The 17,075-nt window shown below is 41.4% G+C and overlaps 1 protein-coding gene and 1 long non-coding RNA gene across 12 annotated transcripts in view; one reads left to right on the forward strand and one right to left on the reverse strand.

The window, feature by feature from the left end:
* Positions 1–17,075, forward strand: part of LOC310681459 — a 96,367-nt gene that overhangs the window by 53,684 nt on the left and 25,608 nt on the right. The gene's annotated exons all lie outside the window — the stretch shown is intronic.
* The window catches only part of CDKAL1 (CDKAL1 threonylcarbamoyladenosine tRNA methylthiotransferase), a 223,303-nt gene continuing 219,473 nt past the window's right edge, over positions 13,246–17,075 (reverse strand). For all 4 annotated transcript variants that reach the window (XM_083449185.1, XM_083449184.1, XM_083449186.1 and 1 more), the window contains one exon: positions 13,246–13,797. In XM_083449185.1, the coding sequence (XP_083305311.1) occupies positions 13,606–13,797 (192 nt within the window). In that variant the 3' untranslated portion in view covers positions 13,246–13,605. The remainder of the gene's footprint in view (positions 13,798–17,075) is intronic.

Here is a 17,075-nt window from a genome sequence, read left to right on the forward strand (position 1 = left end):
AAAGTTCTTCACTCCCCCTTCATGAAGTATTTGCAAATTATGGGCAAATTAATGCATCATTTCTGATACCCTTACAATCAGGTTTAATTGGGGCAATTCCTCCAGCGAATTGAAATATGACATTCTTCTTCATTCCTTGTGTTGAATGTTCGATGGAAAGCAGGGCTGAAATGTCAAAGTAAAATAATGCCAATAATTATTCAGAATGTTACATTATCCTTGACCTTGGAATTTAAAAGGCAGGGATGAAGGCTTTTTGTCAAAATTCAGGAAGTCATCTAGAGACTCTACTGACATTTATGATTAATGGGATTGGGCAACGTGAAGGAGAAGAGAGATATGGTACCATTACATTCCTGTATGTGATGGAAATCCATTGCTAGAGCTCATTAAAATATCTATACTTACCAATCGTGGCACATCACTTGTAATCTGGATGCCTTTGGAAAAAGAAAAAGCATCCTACAATATATGATAGTCACAGCACCAGAATATAATTATGTCAAGGGAATGGTGGAATAAGAGGTCTCCTGACCATGTAATACATTTTAACAAATAAGACACATACACTGGCCTTAACTTTTTTACAATAATACAATATTTTAGAGGAAGAAAGGGATTCTAAAGTATGTGGTGGAAGGGGGGACTCAGATAAGCTCTCAATCAGTAGTGAATAGACTTAAGATCTCTCAGACATTGCTTCTGAGGGCCAGATATGCAGGACTGGAGTTCCACCCCCCCCCCTGCACTAAACTAAACATAGCCCACTGGGCCTGCATTATGGCAGAGGTGGGGAGTTGTTTGCAGCACACAAGCCACACTGCCTCATGAGCAACCTGTGTGTGTGTGTGTGTGTGTGTGTGTGTGTGTGTGTTACATTCTCTACCAGGAGTGGGCAGGGCCAAAGGCAAAAGTGGGTGGAGCAACGGGTGTTTGATTCTCACCTTTGAAAGACAGGCTGCATTCCAGCCAAGCAAAAGACACGAGGCTCCTACATACCAGGCAAGCAAGAGGCATCATCAGAGTTCCAGGACACATTCTAGCCATGCAGAAATACTTGAGGAGGGAGTAGAACATGGCTGCTGAGGGGGCATGGCCCGGGGAGAGTCCTGAGGCCCAGAAAGAAAGTCTGGAGGGCTGCATTTGGTTCCTCGTTTTGAGCTGTCCTGCTCCTGTATTAGGCTCTGCCAGGCACTTGACAACACGTCTATTTTACAGTCTATGAAGGCAGGAAGAAAGGAGAGGAGTTACTGAGCCCCTGGTGAGCTGCTTTTAGCTTGATGGGTCATCCGTTGTGCTGGCTTGCAAAAGTCTCTAATGAATATTTTGGAACTTTCACAGTCTGCTTAACTACTTTATGGATTATTTTAATGACTTGGGGAATCAAGAAGTTATTTAAATTTATCTGTAGTTTTGTGCTCACAAGTGGGAAGGTTAATGTGCTGGAGAAATTTCAGGATGACGTTCAAAAATCCCAACACTGTGTATATGTTGCTGGCTGGCAAAGGTTGGTCCGATGCACCTGTCACATGTAATAGAACCTTTGTTGTAGAACTGGCATAGTACAGTTTAATGTTAAATATTTATATTGAATATATTTAGCCCCAATGAAATCAATAGGATTTGCTTCCAAAGTGCAGTGAACAGAATTGTCCAAATCCCATGAAGCCTCTCAGAAGCCGTTGTTTTCAGCCTAGCCTCCCTTAGAGGACTGTTTAGGAAATGGGATAATCTTGTGGTCCTGAGCTCCTCGGAAATAGGCAGCTGATCAGCACCAAACATTTAAAACATATTCAACACACATTTAAAGGACATGGCTTCCCCCCCATTTGGCTTCTGAACAGAGACTTCCACTTAACCTCCTCTAACAGGGTGCCCAGAAATTGCATTTGCTTTGGGTTGGGGTGATGCAACCCCTAGGTGGACTAGGATTCCACCTGTGTGTGCATCCAGCCTTTAAGACTTAGCAGGCTATTCCACCGTCCAAAGCCAGATGAGGACCCGATGGCTTTGTCTCCCAGGGATTTTTGGGGGGAGCCCATGATGGGCTGCAACTACCACCCTCCCCTGAGCAGGGTAAGCGGCCATTATCACCATGTAGCATGTAGGATGGCCCAAGTAGTTCTTCTGCACTGGAACAATCTATGACCTCTCAAAGTTGCTTATTTGAGTAGCAAAGCCTACTGGATGTCTAATATAAAAGTCCAGGTAGCAACTTGGTCCTCCTAAGAATATGTATTGAGCTGTCCAAAGCATTCTGTCTCTAATGAGGCTTCGGCATCCCAGCAGGTTTGTGCAGCAAGAAAAAAAGTAACTTCCAGCAAACGAAGCACACACACACACACACACACACACACACTCCTTTCTATATAAACTTGGAGAGGTTACATTAGTTTATTTGGGTGTTTGAAAATCTAACTCCAATAGACTTCCCCATCCTTAATTTTTATTTTACCGTGCTTTCTCATTTTATCCTGCACCTCCCACCTTCCCTACAATATCATGTAGTATTGTTGTGAAGGAGGAGAGGGTTTCATTTTTGCAAGAGCTGGGTAAGCCCAGTCAAAATGACATGGGGGCTTGAGCTTCTCTTTTGCAATGCAAATACGAGAAGAACACCGGTTCCATCAACACTGCAGCTTGCGATGATTATTTTCTCTGTAAATGAGACAAAATAATAATTACTGTTTGGGATTAGTTTTCTCTAGAGGTCTTGCTCATGAGGATATCGATCTGCCTTTGGGCAGTGTGTTTTTGAAACCTCTGATCCCTAGCAATTCTTGGAAGAATTCCAGCTTCATTCTGCTAGGTCAGGCATGTCCAAAATCTACTTCAGGGGCCTAATCCGGCCCACTGGTCAGTTTAATCCGGCCCCTGTGGCAGTTTATTTCGTGGGCTACAATCCTTAAAAACCCCTCAATGACTTCAACCCTAAGAAAAGCTCAACAACTTCAACTTCCTACGAAAAGATTAATAACTTTGTTCGGCCCTCTGGTCGGCCCTCACAGCCCTTCACTTCATCAAATCTGGCCAAAAAAGTTTGGACACCACTGTGCTAGGTCATCAGTGGCCTCGGAGCAGCAGGGCTCGTGGTAGAGGGAGAGGGAATTATATTTTGCTACAGATCTCCATCACTAATTGTCTGGCCCTATAATAATGGATTAAAGTAGTTTGAAGGGCTATAGCTTAGTAGTAGAACATCTGCTTTGCATGCAGAACGTCCTTAGTTCAGTCCTCAACATCGCCAGGTAGCGCTGGGAGAGAAGGTATCTAGATAGGGCTGGGTCTGAAACCCTGGAGAACCACTGCCAGTCAGAGTAGACAATTCTGAACTAGATGGACCAATGGTCTGAGTCAGTATAAGTCTCCTTGCTATCTCCTTCCTCACACAGCTGCTCTTTATTAGCTGGACTCTGAAAAAGCAATGTCAAGCAAAACCAGGGTTGCATTCACATCCTACATTCAGAGCACATGGCTTTCTTCCCCACAAAGAATTGTGGGAACAGTAGTTTCTCCTCACAGAGCTACAATTCTCAGCACTCTTAACAAACTACAATCCCCAGTATTCTTGGGGTGGCGTGGACCATGTGCTTTCAATGTATGGTGCAGCTTTGACTCTAGACTAACCAAGACATATTTTTGGTAGATGCTCAGCTTCCTATTTGCCCACAGAATTGTGTTTGTTTCCTATGTAACTGGGTTCCATAAGTCTGCCTGGCTGTCTTCTACTTGAAAAGCTGAAGCAGAGATCTGCCCACCTAAGGTTTGCCTTCCTGCTGTTCAGAGCCATTTCTCAGTTGCAGGAGTTCAGCAGAACTTACTGCTCAGAAACTTCCAGTTAATGGTGACCTGATATGGCAACAGAATTCCAGGAACCTTTTCTGGCTCCTCAGCAACAGAAAACCTATTTAACTCTTGAGCTGCCCAAAGTATGCTCTTATCTTTCTCTCTTACCCTACATAATTAAGCGGTTCCTCCTCCTCCTTCTCGGGATTATTGCCACAAACTGATGGGTTATTTGGAAGAGCTGGCAAACACAGGAAGGGACAGAATACTGGCAACAGATAAAACAAAAGGATACACACAGAAAGCTATTTAATTAAAAACTCCTCAAGGGGGTATGAAGTGCCAGCAGAGATTTTAGATACCCTGCTGAGCCTCTGTCTGATTAGCTCCAACACATCTGCTTGGTTTCCTAGTGTCCATCTGTACCGTTAGGGAGAAATTTATTCTGACCCTATTCAGTTCCCTGCATGATGACTCCACAACAGCAGCTTCAGATTAAACCAGAGGTTGTGCACGCTGACAAGAGTGTTTGCATGTAGCCTTAGCTGGGTTGATAAAGCACTCGATGCCAGTGTGCACACACACACAAAAATTATGCAGAATATATGTGTAACCTCACCAACAGCAGAAAGGGAAGTGAATTCTCGCAAAGAGGATCAGGTACATAATTATTTTTCTGACAGCTTCTGCCATATCTGTCCATAAAGAGCAAGGTGGTCTGCAAAATAGAGGGACCAATTTACAATCTGGCAAGACTTTTCTATCAATCTTGTTAGCCTTTTTACTATCCAGAACAAGAATAAAAGCCAAGTTTTGGAGTTTTGTGTGTGCACACGGAGGCATGGGTGAAAAGGGCTGTTATTGTGTCAGGTGTCATAGAATATATTACTAACTGACTTTCATGAAGCTTGCAAGGTGGACAAGTACCCTCCTTTTCCAGTTGCTCAAATAGATTAAAACCAATTCCAAAACTCCGATAAAGCACTGCTCCAATCATACTTATCCTTGGATTAAGAACTGGACACTTGTGCGATTAAATTATGGACATTAAGAAATCTGTAGAAATGTAAGGCTTTTTTAAAAAAACCCCTATTCAAGTGAGAAAATGTCACACAACTGGCCTGAAATGTCTCTCTGCACTCAGCTCCTCTGTTTATGCTGCTAAAAGCCAGGAATCTGTTTGCAAAAATAGAGAATGAGATTGGAATTGTGGCGATACCCTCTCAAGGGTAAAGGACCAAGAGTGAGAAAGTACACTGCCCATCTTGTAGCCTGCAGAATGCACCCAGAAGTATGAAACTGATAAGAGGGGAAGGAAAGCACTTGAAACGTTGTGAAACTAGGTCACCCCAAGAACCACAGCTTTCAGAGACCAGTACAGAATGACATGAGCAAATTATGAGGACTTCCCTAATTCTTTGAGATGCCATTAAGAAGCCAACACACTGCACTGCACTGTTTTTGGCCCATGAGGATTTCTTAAAAGCAGCCTGGTGGTTTGGCTTTCCAAGAAGATGAGGTAAAAGCCATCTTTGTTGTGCTGCAAAGGTACATGTAATTGCAGGGAAGTGAACTGAATGTGTAGAGGTCTGTGGTGAATGAGAACAGTCTCCAACTGAGACATTCAAGTGGCAAGATCCATGAAAAAGCACTTAGGAGAAACATGAGCAACAAATTGTTTTTTTATGTCTCTTGCCCCCACTCCTGGCCGCCCCAAGTAGTATTTCTTAGAAGTTTGCAGGGGAAGTCTCAGGTGTCTTGATTCTTTGGGAGATAGCACTTCTGTTGCCTACAGGCAGATAAATTTATCAGAGCCAGGGACCAGCTTTGCCTTAGAGAAATGGAATGTGTGAAGTTCTCACCAATTTCTACTTTGACAGCTATGAACATGTCCATATTTTTACCTATAAGGAAGCAGAATGGTTGATGTGAGACTTTGAACCATAGCAGTGTTGGTGGTGATGATGAACAACTTGTATAAGCAGAACTGCTTCCTTTTTAAAATTAGTTTCACAGCTGATTATTTATGTGCTGATGCTCATTCTTTCCAAGTAAACAATGCAAGATGTTTTCATAGGCTAAATGGATGCCCCAATACAGTCACTTCCTCACAGATGGTTTGATTCTTTTCCAGGACCTTTAAAAGATATGCCTAGGAATCAAAATACCTAGCCTTTTTACATCCATAGAACAATGGATTCAGCACTGACTTCTGTAATGTTTACAAAACCTCTAATGCTCATGCTAGATAACATATTGTTTGATGTGCTAAATTTCTCGCGGCAAGGCCACTTTAAATTGCTAAAAATATTTGTGTTTGTAATAGGTTCTGAGAATCGGGAACTGTTCTAGGCTGCTTGATGACATATGTAGTGTAAACTTGAAAGCTTGTGTATTCCCTTTGCTATAAAAATAAATTGCTCAGTTAAGTGTAGGTAGATATATATTTGAAACATTCACACTCTCTCAGAAAAAATAGAGCCACAAGTTTCCATACAAAACTAGGTGATTCAAAAGCTACAGTCCATAAATGTAATGTGAAGCAAACAATATGAAGTTCAGCTATCTTTTATTTGGACAATGGTCTCATAGATTTGCAGTAGCGTTGTAAATGCTGTCCTCTTTCCTAGCCTTCCCCAACCCTGAGTTCCCAGAGGTTTTTAAGACTACAACCCCCACCACCCTCAACTATCATGGCCAATGGTCAGAGATTATGGGGTTTGTGGTCCAACAACATTATGGGACCCAAGACTGGAGAACACAGCTCTATACACTAGCTTAATTCAAGTAGAAAATGCAATGGAGTCTCAGCATTAAAAAGCTATGAATTGTTGAACTGTAATTAAAATCTGTTGGTTACATGTATGTTTATTAAGAAGCAAGTCCCACTGTGTTCAGTGGAGCTAATTCTGAGTTGTGCATAGGATTGCAGTCTTAATATTCCAGTCCCTATTTCTTCTGCCTGAAACAGATCTAATGCTTTGTGGTTTGATGCTGTTTTAAGGATGCAGTAACTTTATTTATCGATAAAGCATATCTTGTGCATAGAAGATACACGAGGCTGCTTCTTATATTTTGAATGCAACACAATTTTCAATGTTGTGCCTGGGTGCACTGTCATGGTTTAAAGTGTATATCCCTTGCACTGACGTGCCAGATTAGCAAGTGTGTACGCAGTAGAATGGTGCATGCTAAAGTGTGCAGGTTGTTTTGCTGGTGATTTGAATGAACGAGGCAGCTCTTTGGCAGTCTAAGCAACGGGTGCCTCCAAACACAGCATAACATTATCAGATAGTAGCAGTGGCTGCTGGAGACCTTCTCAAACCTCTGTCCTATTTCTTCCTCTTCCTGTGTGTATTGCCCATCACATTTATATGATGCTTAACATACATACATATAGGTGTTGCTCTGACATTATTCATTCCACTCTGCTTACTACCACCTGCCTTTTGTAGTTTCTAAGTAGAAGAGGTTGTGCAGTTCTCAGAACTCACATTCTCTCACAGTTTGAGATCTCACAGATAGCAGAGGGGAAGGAGACCTTTGAACAGCCTTTCTGGGAAGCACAAGCCTACAAGACATTGAAGGCTGTACACACAGTGGTCAGAATCCTGCTGTCTAAAGACATTGCTTCAGGTTCTGATCCACATCAGCCCAGCAGGGAACCCTCACACAGCCGAAGTCAGGAAATCTCTGGCAGTTGTGGCAAAAGCTCCAAGCCTGAGCGGCTTACTAAAAATAATCTCTGAGAAACACGGCAGAAGCTTGGAAACTGCCTAAGCATACTTCAGTGCTTGGGGCAAGTAATTAGGATTGCATCAGAAGCCCATATTGACTTCCATCAAGAAGAAACTAGTATGCATGTGTCCATCATATCTCATTCAACCCCAAGCTCTTCTGAACAAAACCAGACAGCTATCGAGCTCTACATTTGGTGCTCACTAAGCACCAGTTCACACCCGCAGTGCCACTGTCATCTTTTCTATGCCACCCTCTTAATAGCTGTCACAGCCAGGGCTATGCAGTTAAGGAGGGGGGTGTGGGGAAGGCAACCTGCACAAACGCCTGAAGCCTTTGCTTATATATTCCTCTCAAATAGCTCAAGAAAGCCAGCCTTGCAGGAATTCCCTTTTGCTCTTGCTACAGTTTATTTCAGAGACCAGAGAGGTTCACCTAAGGCCTGTGGAGTTTGTGCTAGCTGAAAAGCTAATGGATACATTTTAACTGCTGGTGCCAGGCCTTGTGAATACTAATGAAGTAGCAGCAATTATGAGGCAGTTCCCCCAGTCAAGGCAAACATAACAAAAAAGACTTTACAAATCTAACTGGCAATTAAGGCCATTTTCTTCCCCCTTCAGAAAACATGGCCCAGGGAAGAATGTGCTGTTGGATGCCTGGGACCTGGTGCCAGTCACTTTTTCTGCGAAGCCTTTATGCTACCCCTCTAGTGCCCATATCCTACTGTAACTATGCCTAAATACACAGAAAACCACCCGTTGTTTTCTTTTAAGCTGTTTCCATTTCTGCTCCTTCCATCTGCCATTTTCCTTAGCCAGCCATTGAGGATCCATCTTCTCGGTCTTTGTAAAGCTCTGTTTACATGGATAGTGATGTAACAATGGTAACATTTAGGGTTGTTGTCCCTGGTCCATTTACTGGAGAAGTGGGGAATCTGTCCATATATTATTGGAACTTCAGCTCCCATCTGCCCTGGCTAGTGTGGCTGATGCACGGGATGATGGGAGTTGTAGTGTGGCCACACCTGGAATGCCACAGGTTCCCATCTATCCTTCGGCACCTCACATTTCTGCACACGAGCTTCTCAACACCACAAATTAATTTTCCACAGAGATGTTTGCTGCGAGTATAGCCATGCTAAAATTGTGAGACCAGGATTCAGCAACAATAAAAAGGGTAAAGGGGACCCCTGACCATTAGGTCCAGTCGTGGCCAACTCCGGGGTTGCGGCGCTCATCTCGCTTTACTGGCCGAGGGAGCCGGCGTACAGCTTCCAGGTCTTGTGGCCAGCATGACTAAGCTGCTTCTGGCGAACCAGAGCAGCGCATGGAAATGCCGTTTACCTTCCCGCCGGAGCGGTACCTATTTATGTACTTGCACTTTGACGTGCTTTCGAACTGCTAGGTTGGCAGGAGCAGGGACTAAACAACGGGAGCTCACCCCGTTGTAGGGATTCGAACTACCGACCTTCTGATCGGCAAGTCCTAGGCTCTGTGGTTTAACCCACAGCACTACCCGCGTCCCGCCACAGCAACAATAGGAGCAACAAAAAACCCTGGCAGAAACAGTACCTTTTGTTAAGCTCTGTTTGTGATGCTTCGGGGCCTGTAGTTCCTTTTTTTTCAGTTTGGGCTAAATTCAGCTGTGGGTATTTGCCACTTGAAAGAATGTTAATCCACAGTAACTGAATGTTAAACTATTACTGAGTAGCACCAGGGTAAGAGAGATGGGCAGAAAATATCACACTGCGATTGTACCATAGAATGCTGCATTTGCCAGCATAAGCAGCGAGTTGGTCTTTGTGACACCTTGAATTTACATACATTATGACAAGTTTTTTGTTTTTTTTAAACCAAACAAACATGCAGGCTATTAGCTGGTTTTTATAGACATCACATATTAGGAAACATCCTGTGTGTGGGCAGATCATGCTGTTCTCCCACATGTATTCAGAGGCACTGGAAATCTTTTTAAGTTGTCAGCCCTGTACACAGGGTACGAGGAATTCTATTTTCACTCATTCCACGGTGAGAGATTAGCAGCTTGAAATCACTTTGACAGTTTGTTACTCTATTGCATACTGCAGGGAATTTTAATTCCAACCTGTGAAATTGTAATTGCTTCTCAAAAAGAACAGAGGGATTCTGGGTAATGGCTGCAACCAAGCTCAGTATCAGAGTTGCCAGTTGCTGCCACTTTAGATATTACTTGCTGTTACTCAAAAATCACTCCAGCTTTCCATATGGGGAGCTGAACTGGGGAGTGAGACTAAATTAACAGGAACTGTCAGATGTTCAGAAATCTGCAGGCAGGAATGTGACAGAGGTGGCGGAGTTCTCAGAAGGTACCATTTTCTCTCTCTCACACATACACACACCCTAAGCATTGTGTTGTTGTTTTTTTCCTACCAAGGGGTGATTGTTTGTAGTCAGCTTGTGATAGATATTTGCATGCTTCCTAGACATGGCAGGTAGTTCAGGCTGCAATTTATAGATAGGCACAAATCACTGGGTAAAGTGAGCATTGAGTCCCCAAGTACTAGACTAGCTTCCCTTTTCTTATCTTTTGGCTATGGCATTGTGGAATTTGCCCCAATACCTGTCTTGGCTACTTGCTATTGTGGGGCCTTGCCTACCTATGTTGAAGAATCATAGAATTGTAGAGTTGGCAGGGACCCAAGGGTCATCTAGTCCAGCCCCCTTCAATGCAAGAAAGACCCATGTACTGGAGGAACTTGCACTAGATCTTTAGCTCAGGGTCAGCACAGGGCAAACTGAACATATGTTATAGTTATATCAGGCGGAATCATCAGACAAAAGACCAAGGCTTAGAGTAAAAGAATATACAATTTATTACAGGAAAGGATGCATTGCTTTTCACAGAACCAGAAGGCTGGTTACTCAGGCAAAGTTCCAAGGGGACTTCCAACATAGTTCTTCCAAGGGAGATGCTCGTAAATTGTCTTGGGTGCCAAGCCCATGGGGTTGCCTGGGCGTTCTGTAGTAGAGAAGTGAAGGCCAGTGGAGTCCTACAGGTGAAGTAGGAGCAAAAGGCTGTGCATTGACTGATGATCCTGACTAAAACAGATGATAAAAGGGGGCAGGAGTGTATGAAGGGCAGCTAAGTTGACCAAAGGTTGGAGCCATCTGAGCTAGGATAGTTGCCACCAAAATGGAACGCCGAGGCTTAAGAAAGAGATCTCCTAAAGGGTCAGTCACCTAGGGAAGGAACCAAAGGAAAGAAGAGCAAGGTTTCCCAAACTTGGGTCTCTAGCTATTTTTGGACTACAACTCCCACCATCCCTAGTTAGCAGGACCAATAGTCAGGGATGATGGGAATTGTAGTCCCAAAACTGCTGGAGACCCAAGTTTGGGAAACCCTGGTCTAGAGTGTGGGGCTGGGGAAATCAAAGTGCCCATGTCCATAGGATTTAAGTTTCCAACCTCAGCTGATGAGTGCAAAGGTATGCCGAGTGCAAATTTCTCATTGCAAATATCTGCTGGAGTGTTCTCACCTCAAGGCATGTTAATAAGTGTAACTATGAGAATTACTGGGGGCTGGGTGGCTTACTCTGTCAGGAGGTCAAATCAGGATGACGGAACTTGATTAGAGGTCAGGTAGAAGGGGAAGCGGGGTTATTGTTTTGTTTATTATATGACACATTTTTGTGTTGTAATACGCTGTAAACTGCCCTGGGATCCTAAGATGAAGGGCAACATATAAATTTAATGTGTATGTGTGTGTGTGTGTATGTGTTTGTTTGTTTACGTGTTTCGGGTATCTCATGGTAATATGCATGGCAATAGGTTTTACTTTACTTTACTTTAGATCAAGTGTTACTGTTGACAGTTGACAGTGGTTTCTGTAATCCCCAAAAGTGAGAGCCTGGAGATGGGGAGTGCTTGGTATGAGTGTGTGTGTGTGTGTGTTGCTGCTTGCTGTGCATGTTGACATTTTGCTAGCTTTGTCATGAGTCTCATAGCGAAGTGAAGTTTGGGTATTTCAGTTTATAGCGTTTATGTGTTTGTTGTGAGTCTGTTGATTATGTAAGGGTGTGTTTGAGTGGAACTGAGTGGGATGCATTTTAGCTGTGGTTAGATTAGGCTGCGTTTCTTTTTGTTTAAGGGGCTGGGAATTTAATTGGCTCATTTAATTGCATGATTGATTGGGCATATGGTAGGTTAGAGTGATTATTTTTATTTTTATTTTGCTTAGTTGCTAATTACACTATTTAAAAATGTGGCTGTTTGGGGTAATGTTTTATGCCAATGTTTAAGCTGTTAATTGTGGTGTTTTATGTAATGTAGAATTTCTCTAGAATTTTTTGTATTTGATCTTTTAAGATAGGCTGTAAACTACTTAGAGATCCCCCTTCTCAAAAATAATAAAAGCAGTAATAAATAGAAACAGAGAAATTTCTACACCCATCCACTGATGGAAGAACAATGAAGAGACAGATTTAATGGGCCTAATATCCATCAGGCCAGTAATTTAATTTCCAGCAGAGAAATTCAAGAGCAGGTTACTTAGGGTCTTGCATCTTTAGAGGCCTTGGTTTTAGGCATGGTTTCAAATATGTATTGTATGCTGCACTAGCATACCATGGGAGGCTGATTGCCCTTAGTGTGGTTTGGAAGATATATGGTGGAAATTCCACCTAGTCAGTGGGATAGCATCTGGAAAGTAGAGCGGCTATTATCTGCTTCTATCTATATCAGAGAGGATATATCGGAAACTATCCACAGATAGTATTATACCCAAGTGAAAGTAACACACAAACTGGGTACCGTGATCCCAGACTGCAGGTCTGGTTGCTATCAATCTGATACTTTTATTCATCTGTGGTGGGAGTGTCCTTAGGTAGTGAGAATTTGAGATGGAGGTACTCATGAAGATCAACTCTATAATGGATAAAGCAGAGATACAGTGGTGCCCCGCAAGACGAATGCCTCGCAAGACGGAAAACCCGCTAGACGAAAGGGTTTTCCGTTTTGGAGGTGCTTCGCAGGACGAATTTCTCTATGGGCTTGCTTCGCAAGACGAAAATGTCTTGCGATTCCTGGGGTTTTTTCCCCGCTCCCCACCCCCTTTTTCTAAGGCACTAAGCTGCTAATAGCCTTTTAGCAGCTAATCCGCTAATCCCTTAAGCCGCTAATAGCCGCTAATAGCCGCTAAACCGCTAATAGCGCTAATCCGCTAATGGGCTTGCTTCGCAAGATGAAAAAACCGCTAGATGAAGAGACTCACGGAACGGATTCTTTTCGTCTTGCGAGGCACCACTGTACTCACTTGTAGCAAATTGGCAGGAGGCATTCTGATGGCTGAAAAGCAACCAAGAAAACATCCTGCTTTACCCAACCTCAAGAATGCGTCATTATTTGGGGAACTGCAAAATTGTGATCTGCACGTGTTCTTGCTTTAGGAAGCACATATGGACAGATGATGCATCAGCCAGGGACGAAAGACACCAAATGAGGGAATAGCAAAACATTCACTACTTTCAATATTGCCTTATTCCTCTGGATGTATTTGAGAGAACTGATTCTAAAGCGATTTACTGTATTTTAGTTTTGTTGTCTGCATTTGGAGTCTGAACTACTCACATTCTTATGAACATGAAGAAAATATATAACAATGCAAATCAATAGTTACAACTTTTATAGTCTGAATGCCCAGCAACTTTTGAACTGAACATTTCATTAAAACGCAAAGGATGACATGTTTCTAAGTACATTAAGAGAGAAAGTTTAATAAGGCTTTACATAAGCACATTATCAACTGTTTGACTTAAGAAAAATACTTCAATAACTTAATTTTCTAAAACATACACCTATGGGTGGCAAATATGAACCTGGTATATGCAGACAAACACTTTCTTTTAAAATGGAAAAGCGTGGAAAAGCCTGTTAACTTGATCTTGGAAAAATAACTAAATAACTTATACCAATGTAGGAAAGTCTTATCTAGATTATGATTACAAGGTAAGGCCTTGGCGTATAAATTGTCCGACTTTTTACTCTGACGTTTCCAACCATCTTGTTATATTTCCTGACGATGTTTTCATTCAGTTCAGATTTCCACTTAAACACCTCGATAGTAAAAGGCAATAAGGACTGCCAGAAGAGTCACACTTAGTGACAGCGCCTTCAGTACACCTCCCCCTTGTTGCCAAGGCAACTGCATTGCCATCCTGTAGCTCAATGGTCCTTTATGCCTCTCAGCAGATGGACAGGCTTTTGATTCTGAGCTGTTCTCCAGTGCATGTCTGAACTCCTGTGGAGAAATGCAGAAATTAAATTGAGAAAGATGCAAAGAACATTTGGCACGTATCAAGTACAAAGGAAAATTCCCTTCAACTTTCAACAAGCCAATTCTCTTGTAGCCTAGAATAAATTAAAGAATATAGTACAATTGTATAAAACAAAGAGCTGAGGCCGTTGCAACATGGAATTGGCCTTTTCAATGAAATTAACTGCCAAAGCAATAAAGCTGTTAACACCACTATAGACTAAAATCCTATTTTACAATATAACTCATGCCAATTCATTTGAGATCTGTATTTTCCCTTTAGTGTTTCTGTTTCCTTAAAAGGCATATCTGCAGTCAGTGATAAAGTGGACCAGCAGCACTGTTGTCTTTCCCATTGTACAGCACCACTAAGTCTGATAATTGTTTCTGTCCCACAGTATGCCAGCTCAGCAGTCTTCTAACATCCTCTGCAGTTCTTTCCCCATCTCTCTCAGGAGGTGCCTGCACTAAAACATCCATCTTATTGATCATACTCAGAGCTACTTTTCCACACAGGGGGAAAAAAGCATGTGTGATTGGCATGTGCATCTATTTCACTGCACACACTCTGGAAGATTATGGCCAACTATAGCTTCCCAGCACCTGAAATATGCACTATTTCATTGTTTTCTATTATAGATATCATTTGGGAGGAATATCCAGGTGTGCTTACAACCGCTTTTGCTGCTAAGGATACAAACCTGATGGAAACATCAGGTATATACTCCTGTTGTTCTTCTATTGGTGTATTAACAGTAAATCCATCACTGCCCAATCTGACTTACTCCAGCAGTCCTTTGGTTCTTATTGACGTGGTGTGACTATAAATACTTATCAGTCAGGTCTCTGTCTTTGTCTCCTTGCCCATCTGCCTCCCTTCTCTGTGTACATTGCCTGCTGGTCCTCTTGTTTCCCTATGTTGCCTATATAATTTTCCTCCCCATCACTGCCCTACATTATTTAGCAATCCTCTTTCAGATGGATTCCTGGCCTGTGATCAACCTGGTCTTTGGAATGATCATCTAAACCTGCTTCCAATATCTCATCTAGACCTTTCCAGGAGATTTCCTTCCAGCACCCCCACCCCTGGCCCACAGATTCCTTTTTAAACATTTAAGGTAGCAATGACTTATGGTGCATGAATGAACTACAGGTGTTAGAAACTTGTGGAACGTGAGGTTATTATGCAGAAATGTGTTAAAGCCATGGGAATAAAAGAATACTAAACTGTATCCACCATTCGGAAGGTAGTACTAGACTTCCATCATAAAATATTACATAAATAGATGGCTATTTCCATGTAGCGACAGACAGAGTAATTAAAATCAATTGCCTAATGAATCTGAAAAATTAATAACTGGCTACAGCTATTCATTCCTGGAGTCAAAGCTAATTAACCTTTATATGGAGAAATAAACTGGAAACCACAGAGTACCAATTATTAAACATTTCACTAATTTGCAACAAAAGCTACCTCATAATAGACTTCATTTTGTAGACTGATTAAACTTGGAAGAAAAGCTTGCACAGAGGAATCTAATTATTTCCTTGGATGCCTATTAGTTTTCTTTATCCCATTATCAATTTACAGTATACCCTATATTCAGTGAATATGTTTTACTTTCTAAGTGATAAATTTTTACATTTATAAATTGTGCTTAGACAAATGCCTAATTTGATCAATGTCACCTAAACTAGAATAGGAGTATCTGCATGACCAAAGAAAGCCTAATGAGTGAATATGGTTTGCTGTAGGGCCAATCTTCCTGAGTTTCAGCCAAGGCCAAGAGTTCCAGTGTGAAGAATGCTCCATTTTAGTCTTTAATTTGGTAAGCTAACAACATCCAACTCTCTTGACAGAGGTTTTTATGATATGGTTTACTTGCTGGGAAAATGTCCAAGGCATCATTGATTGGATTAAAAATCCAAATTTATTGATATGTCTGTTTGAAAAAGCTTTATTAAGACATTATCCACAAGCATCATTATTGGTCAACAGTAGTTTATGCTCCAGGGGTACAAAGAAAAAGGCACTTTAATCTTCTATAGATCTGGGATAAATACTAAGAACAAGTCCTGCCCCAAATCCCCACCAGCTTCTGTAGTTGATGATTAATTAGAATTTATGTGGGAAAACATGGGACATGAAGGGGTAATTGTGTATTCAGATGAAATGATGACAATACAATTTAAGTTTTCTTTAAAAATCAACTTTGGGTAAAAGGTTCTCTGCTTAGTTTGAGTCGCCCCCCCCCCCCAATTAGATCCATCTAAATTACTTTTTGAGATCAAATATCCAGTTAAGAGTTTTAATAAGATGGGAGAAGGAATAATAAACAAAGCTTGTGAAGAATCTATAAAATCTTGCAGAAATAAAAATATAAATTTGAAAAAGGTATAAGAAATACAGTGAATTGTACTGTGGGCATCAAAGAGAAGATATCTATGTAAATATGGGAACATTTTTCAATAACTGCCAAACCTTTCTCCTAAATATGGACGCTTGAGGAAAATTACTACAAGTTGCTTATCAGAGTTTATTGCCGCTTTCCTGATAAACAAGACAAAAATGTTCTTGAATTCCTAACTGTGAAAGGTGATATTTATCATTTGTGATAGACTTGTTCTTGGACCACCAGAATCAAAGAAGCACTGTATGTAAAAAGATAAATATTATAATGGAAAAGATATAGGGATGTACTGAACATTGGATTCACTGTTGCTTCTTCTTACCTATAGGAATTGATATATGATAATAATAGTAAGAATGTTTTTTGTAGAATACTGGAAACAAAAATTTACAAACACAAATGGGCTAGATAAAATGTAGGAACATGCAAAAATAATTAAATATGCAACAATATAGGAAGAAACAGCAATATAAAGAATAGGATACCATTATATTTTTTTTGCATCATGAATTTTCAACTGTTGTTAGTAATAAATGCCCAAGGCATATTAATGAGCTTACAATCTACCACCCTTAAAAACTGGATGTCCAATGGCAGTACACATCTGTGGCATCAAAACTATTTTGATTATTCTTATATCAGTCATTAGATCTAAGAGAATTAGAGCAAAGCATGAAACGATTTGTTTTTTGGACAGTGGCCTCTACTACAGGAATCACATAGTAAATACCATTAGTATACTGTCAGTCCCAATATTTAGCAAATATTTAAAACCACTCAGAGAATGAGTTCAGTGTCATGTCTTGAAGTCATGTTAAATCCAACATTTGCAGCTTGAAATTAACTGTGTCT

This window comes from Podarcis tiliguerta (genome assembly GCF_965153285.1).
Source record: "Podarcis tiliguerta genome assembly, chromosome: 7".
Taxonomy (NCBI): domain Eukaryota; kingdom Metazoa; phylum Chordata; class Lepidosauria; order Squamata; family Lacertidae; genus Podarcis; species Podarcis tiliguerta.